This window comes from Poromitra crassiceps (assembly GCF_964638095.1).
Source record: "Poromitra crassiceps genome assembly, chromosome: 2".
NCBI classification, from domain to species: domain Eukaryota; kingdom Metazoa; phylum Chordata; class Actinopteri; order Beryciformes; family Melamphaidae; genus Poromitra; species Poromitra crassiceps.
Genome location: NC_139624.1, coordinates 2,641,062 through 2,648,561, shown reverse-complemented (window position 1 = coordinate 2,648,561; position 7,500 = coordinate 2,641,062). Strand labels below are relative to the sequence as shown.

At 44.3% G+C, this 7,500-nt stretch overlaps 1 protein-coding gene across 1 annotated transcript in view; it reads right to left on the bottom strand.

Moving 5' to 3' along the window:
- grip1 (glutamate receptor interacting protein 1) overlaps positions 1 to 7,500 on the bottom strand; it is a gene marked incomplete at its 5' end in the record, with an annotated part of 114,636 nt that overhangs the window by 45,067 nt on the left and 62,069 nt on the right. The window contains 2 exons of the mRNA XM_083632048.1: positions 6,581 to 6,728; positions 6,814 to 6,959. Coding sequence (XP_083488174.1) covers positions 6,581 to 6,728; positions 6,814 to 6,959 — 294 coding nt within the window. The remainder of the gene's footprint in view (positions 1 to 6,580; positions 6,729 to 6,813; positions 6,960 to 7,500) is intronic.

The following is a 7,500-nucleotide window of genomic DNA, read 5'->3' as shown; positions in this document are numbered from 1 at the left end:
GTGTTATCAGCAATGGCCTTCCCCGCCAAGGACGTGTTTGACGTGTTTTTGTTTTTATTGGTGCAGCGCTAGCCTAGGTAAACCCAGCCACCACGTGACCTGCTCTCTCAGTTCCCAGTCACTATCGTCTAGCGAACGGGCCATTCAAATCGATTTCCGCGGCGGTTGAAAGACTCCCGCAGACCCGCAGCCACCCCGCAGCCAATGAGTGACGGCGTGACTGCCAACATCAGTCCTGCCGTGATCGGCCAATCAGAGAGTGCGTCTTTGTCAATGACGTATAACAGCTGCAGCGGCTAGCCATTAGCTTTTGGTCTTTCCAAAGCATAGCTCCCGAGCTAGCTACTAGCTATGGCTATGACAGCTACAGCTACGTATTGTTGTGTCGCCGTTAAATGCGCTAATGGAGGACCAGATACGCGAGGCTTCTAATCTGGGAATCAAGGCGTTGCAGATCGTGGGGTGAATGATAAAGACAAGGACATGGACGCTGCAAGCTTGTGTATGCAAGTCCAGAGGCCTTGATGAAGAAAAAGTGGCGAAATATGCTGGCACCGGCTACACGAAAATTAACGTTATTAAATGCTGTAACGTTAACGGTAATTCTCATGTGTATGGTTTATTTAGCCTACTCAATCTCTTCTGAGATTATAACGTTAACCTGTTAGGACGCTGTGAGCTTGTGTATATAAGTCCAGAGAACTTGATGAAAACAAAGTGACAAAATATCCTGGCATCGGGTACACGAAAATTAACGTTATTAAATGCTGTAACGTTAACTGTAATTCTCATGTGTATTGTTTATTTAGCCTACTCAATCTCTCAGCCCATGTTGATGCTGAACCAAATGACCAGTCCGGCTGCAATGGTTGATTTGTGAGGTTAATGGCAGCCAACAGAACTTCATATTGTTTCCATACTGTACTGCATGTTGTACTGTTCATACTCAAATTGTACTTTTTTGAATGGAACTGAATAAAAATGTTTTTGTTTGATACTCTATTCTGTTGTATTGTCATGTGAGAATGAAAACAGCTATATTAATAGTACTTCAAAACAGTGGTTCTCAAAATGTTTCCACATAAGGATCCTTAAACTGAATGTGATGCTAGACCTGTGCTTGTTTATTTAGAAAAAAAAGTGTAGTTAAAGTTATACATTCATAACTTGTTCTGCAGTCATCAATCAGACAATTCTCCAAAGCAAGTGTTAACTACATTCAGAGTGAGCCAGTTATAAAAACATAACATGTAACACATCACAGCAATACTGTAGCCTACAGTCCAGTGGTATGGTGGGCTCACTCTCTCGTCCAGCAGCTGCAGATGTCATTATCCACGTTATTGATGATTATTTATAAAAAAAATCTCATTGTGTAAATATTTTGTGAACGCACCAATAGTTAGAGAAGGAAACCTCTCTTTGCATTTTATTTTGTTTTTTAATAAAAGTAGGCTACTTGTGATATCTCACGTAGAAAATGCAGATGTGAACAGCTAGGTTAATGACAAATATGGAATATCACCCAAGGAAATACCACGGTTTAATGCCAACAGATAAACCATACAGATTTGTTGTAATTGTGAACACAAATAAGGGATCAAAGACATGGTTTTCAAGTATAACACAATGTACAACTTTTATTCAAAGACAGGATTGAAAAATATAGGTCACTTGTATTCACTTCAGACAAGACACTACGTTAAAGTCTGAAATTTACCTAGATTTGCTATAAGAATTTACATTTCAGCTTGTCACCTGATGTCATTATTAATGGCTTAACATCTAGCTAGGTTGCATCTGGAATATGATCTGGATTATGTATAATATACGTATATTCCTACCTCTTAACATATAGCTAGCTAGGTTGGATCTGGAATATGATATCAAGGCTTGATACATTTGTAGCCTACTCATACAGCAGTGTGAAGCTCATCTAGCTAGGTTGCACCTGGAATATGATATCAAGCCAGTAATGTCAGGTCTCAGTCGCATTCACGCTAACCTCTTAACGTCTAGCTATAGCTAGGTTACATCTGGATTATGTATAATATACAGTATAATACTACGCTATAGGTCATGACATTCACATTAACGCCTCCAAAAATCTACTGTAGCTAGCTAGCGTTAAATAGGTTTATCTGTAACCACGCTGAAATGTGAGGGCATTAACGTTAATATTTCAATTAGGTCAAACACACCTTACCGTTATGACTGCGGCCGTTTTTGATTAACATTAGCGTTAAGTCCATGATCAAATCTAGCATTTCGGTATATTCAGTGTGTGTGTGTGAAAAGGATGTTAGCATGCTAGCATTATTAGCACAGAATGTATACAGTCCATGGTACAACGTTAGGCCTTCAAGTCCTGAGGCGAACAGCACCGGAGGATGAAGTCTGCAGACTGGCTAGGCTCTTGCATTCAGTGTCCAACAAGCACGCCTGTTTCCTCATCAGGTTGGCAGCAGCTGACTGAGAAGGGTTTAGAATTAATACCTGAAAGAATAAACAGAGAGGACGTCAGTACAGTAGACACATGTAACAGTATAGATCCCCGTTATGAGGTCTGTTGATCAAAATATCACCTCAAGCTATATCGAAATCGCGTTTTAGTGGACGGGCAGCAATCATCCAAACGGGTTCATAGCTGGTCTGCGGCTAGCTAGTAGCTAGCAACGTAGCCATCGATTAAAACAGCGTTACATTTATGATCTTTTAGTGATGTTGGTAGACACACGTAACAGTATATCCCCGTTATGAGGTCTGTTGATCAAAAGATCACCAAACGCTATATCGAAATCGGGTCTGAGCGGACGGGCAGCGACCATACAAAGGACAGCTTGTACAAGCTGGGGCTTCTCATCACCTGGACACATTTTACGGCGAAATTATCTGATAAACTGGCTGCGCATAACATTACTTATTTGCGGGAGTGCACGGGGGAAGTGGAGATTAATCGTGCAGCACTAGTACATTAGGTTATAAGTACATACCTCAGTCAGACTCTGGCAAATCCGACATGATTTGCAATCCTGTTGGTGTAGTTTCACACCAACCCTCTCCAGGCGTAGAAATACCCCCTTCTCGAGTGGTTTGCAGCTGCCCAACTTGCCTTTAGAACGAAGGTTTATCTTACACAACCTGCAACCTGTGGTTGCTAGCAGTAGCCTAGTGAGTTAGCTAGGTGGAGTTAGCTCGAGCGCTAACAACAAAGGTCGCAGAGTGATGACGCCATCTGCTGCACTGCGCATGTGCTCTGTGCACTAAACTGGTTGGATGATGGTTGCGCAATGGAGTGGTCTATCGGGGGGGGCCCAACAACCGCAGGAAATCGATTAACAATGGTGGGATTCCAGACCATAGTGACTGAGAACAGGTCTGAGAGTTTAGTTTAGTTTTAGTTTAGTTTAGTTTAGTTTAGTTTATTTGTTTAGCACAAATTTAGGTACAAATCTGTGCAAGGTGGGAACGAAGCCTTTGCAGGCTTGTACAGAGTTCCACACCTACTCATATTAATTTCGTGACATGCAGGCTAAACATTCAACAACAACAAAAAACACAGAAAAAGAAAAGCTACATGTTAAATCAGCAAAGCAGTGAAAACAAGGTCATTTGCATCTGGAGCAAAAGCAAGAAGGCTAAGAGGAGAACAAAGTCTGTTCGAGAAAAGTTGTCAAAATGTGTCAGAGAAGGATGAGTACAGGGATCAGGAGGACAGTAGATGTTTCTTCAGGTGCTTTTTGAAAGCAGAATAAGAGGACATTGATCTTAGCGGTAGGCTTAATTCACTCCAAAGCTTAGGACCTCTAAAGGCGATGTTGAATTGGTGCCTTGAAGTCCGTGTGCGTGGTAAAAGTAGATTGTTATTGCTGTGTCTTGTTTGATATGAATGAATATTTGTGGTGGGAATGAACAAATATTGAAGGGTGACTGGAAGATCATGTTTCCTATATATAAACTTGTGTAGAAATAAACAGGTTTGATAAACATTCACTTTGTCAATGGGTAATATATTATACTTTTTAAAGAGGGGTGCCGAGGGAGCGTATCTATTAGAATGAGATATAAACCTTAGATATTTCTTCTGTATGATGCATAATTTGTTGAGATATGTAGGATAGGTTGCCGCCCAAACAATGTTGCAGTAATTAATAAATGGAAACAGAAAACTATAATATAAGGTTAAATGAGCTGAGGAGTGAATTAAGGGACAGACCTTCCTCAAAATGCCAAGCATTTTTGCAGATCTTTTTGAGACAAGGTCAATATGGTAAGACCACTTCAACCCGCTATCTATAAGCAGGTCACGGTGGGGGATGGGTTTACCCAGGCTAACTGCAGCAAACACTTGCCCAGCCTGTCACACAGACACAGGTCCCTGCCTTCAAAGGGTAGCCGACAGCACGCGATCAAACACATACCGCAGCTGTTGTTTTGAAATTGAGCAAGAGGGAAAGCAGAGAACGGGTAACGCTTCCTTGTGCAGACAGGAGAAACGCCATTGAAACGCCGAGCTGGAGTCGCCTTCCTCTGTGCCAGCCAGGAGAAAACGGGAGAAAGTAATCAAGAGATGTGTTTGATCATCGGAGGAATGAGGAAATGATCGATCAGTTTGCGAGGGCGGTGAGGACGTGTTGAATAGCCGAGGGGAAAACGGGAACGATCATAGATATGACAGGGAGACATGGACGAGGACGGTGTACCAGAACAAATCAAAATAAACACAGGAACAGCTAGGCAGCAGCGGGCAGAAGGCACTCACAGCAGCCCGCTGTCCTTCTCAAGAGCTCTTCAGTTGGTTCATGAAATCGCTGGGCTGCTCGCCCTCCAGTGTTGCTCCTGGCCAATCCCAGCGCCACAGGGCGTGGTTATTGCTTATCCTATGTTGGGTTAGAAATCTAAAAGGGGGATCGTGTGTGTGTGTGTGTGTGTGTGTGTGTGTGTGTGTGTGTCTGTCTGTCTGTCTGTCTGTCTGTCGGTGTGTCTGTCTGTCTGTCTGTCTGTCTGTCTGTCTGTCTGCACACTCACACCGAGTAAACTGTATTGTTGAATGTAAAAAAAAAGCACTTCATGTGTGTATATATATATATATATATATATATTTTTTTTTTGTCATTTGTGTCCTAACGAATAATATTTACATGTCTGATGTCAATACAGTTCAAAATAAAAGAATTGAGAGTGAGTTATGCCTGAGATTGTGCCCTTTTACAAAAATGCTTTTTTCTCCCTTTTCTCTTCCCAGACAGGCTTTTTTGGTGAACATGGGGTGTATAAAAAGGGTTATAAGTAGAGTACAGAACATGCTAAAAGCTAACTTTCTTTTTGGGGGTGAAAGTAGAGACTTAGATCTTCATTTCGAGGTATTGGACATCACTGTAGTCCTAGTACAGAATTTACTGTGGGTCTTGAAAGATGACCAAACATTATGGAAATACTTGGCCTGTGCCAAAAATGCCAGTCAGATATTGGCAGTGAATGAGTTAACGATGTTACGAATAACGATGCCCAGGTGCTGTGACAGTACGTACCATCTTAACGATGTTACGAATAACGATGCCCAGGAGCTGTGACAGTACGTACCGCGACGTGTTGAACGTCATCACGTCAAGTCTGTGAGGGCCAGAGACTGCAAGGCCATAAACACAGTAATAACATGCATGTTACCTCTATGGCTATATCATATATATATATGGACTTCTATACATTTCTGTCATGATGTGGTTGAATATTATTTCTGGCTGACATGAAGCTTTAATAAAGTCATTGTTTGACACATTCATGAGTACTTGTTGTCTTTTTTGTTTGGCGAGTGGAACAAGTGTAGTGAAGTGGCCATTCAGCTTCATGGCACCACGCTCCCACCACCCACAACCCCCCACTCACCCTACCCAGCCTGATGATGAGCTCAGAGGTCAGAGGTGAGTCCCACTCACCCTACCCACCCTGATGATGAGCTCAGAGGTCAGAGGTGAGTCCCACTCACCCTACCCACCCTGATGATGAGCTCAGAGGTCAGAGGTGAGTCCCACTCACCCTACCCACCCTGATGATGAGCTCAGAGGTCAGAGGTGAGTCCCACTCACCCTACCCACCCTGATGATGAGCTCAGAGGTCAGAGGTGAGTCCCACTCACCCTACCCACCCTGATGATGAGCTCAGAGGTCAGAGGTGAGTCCCACTCACCCTACCCACCCTGATGATGAGCTCAGAGGTCAGAGGTGAGTTACACTCACCCTACCCACCCTGATGATGAGCTCAGAGGTCAGAGGTGAGTCCCACTCACCCTACCCACCCTGATGATGAGCTCAGAGGTCAGAGGTGAGTTACACTCACCCTACCCACCCTGATGATGAGCTCAGAGGTCAGAGGTGAGTTACACTCACCCTACCCACCCTGATGATGAGCTCAGAGGTCAGAGGTGAGTCCCACTCACCCTACCCACCCTGATGATGAGCTCAGAGGTCAGAGGTGAGTTACACTCACCCTACCCACCCTGATGATGAGCTCAGAGGTCAGAGGTGAGTCCCACTCACCCTACCCACCCTGATGATGAGCTCAGAGGTCAGAGGTGAGTTACCTGTCTGCGATGCTGGCCGGCTTCACCTTGTCGATGATGATGACCTGTTTGTTACAGAACATGGAGGTGGACAGAGCCACGCCCAGACTGGAGCCTGTCGCCTTGGCAACCTCCACCAGCAGCGGCCCCGACGCCGTGGCAACCGAGTCTGCAACAGTCGCAACACGTTCATCATTCAATAGCAGTTGGCAACAGTTAATAACAGTTAATAACAGTGATATTTCATAGCTCACCCATCACTGACACGTCGTACTCCAGCAACAGCGTGGCTTCCTGTCCGCACTGCTTCAGGATGCTCATGGCCTCTGATAGGCTGCTGCCGTGGAGACGGATCCCGTCAACACTTAGCAACCGATCGCCCGGCTTCACCGTTCCTTCCCTGCAGTGAGCGAGAGAGAGAGAGAGAGAGAGAGGGAGAGAGAGAGAGAGAGAGAGAGAGAGACAGAGAGAGAGAGAGAGAGAGGGAGAGAGAGAGAGAGAGAGAGAGAGGGAGAGAGAGAGAGAGAGAGAGAGAGAGAGAGAGAGAGGGAGAGAGAGAGAGAGAGAGAGAGAGAGAGGTGAGAGAGAGGAGAGAGAGAGAGAGAGAGAGAGAGAGAGAGATGAGAGAGGGAGAGAGAGAGAGAGAGAGAGAGAGAGAGAGAGAGAGACACAGACACAGACACAGGTTCAGGATAGTATTGCCTGATTCTGATTTATTATTTGTTAATATGTTACGCCATGATGACAAATTATGGTCCCATTTAGAGTAAAATCAATCTGAGGAACCAGAGGGTGTATCAGTCTGACGACCGATATGTTGGGGTTTCCTCTGTAGAGCGTCATTGTTTATAGTCCGACGACATCTCATATGCAGCTATTTATTATTATTATTAAATAATCATCATCTGGACATCTGGACCGAGCCGCGAGCCGTCAATGAA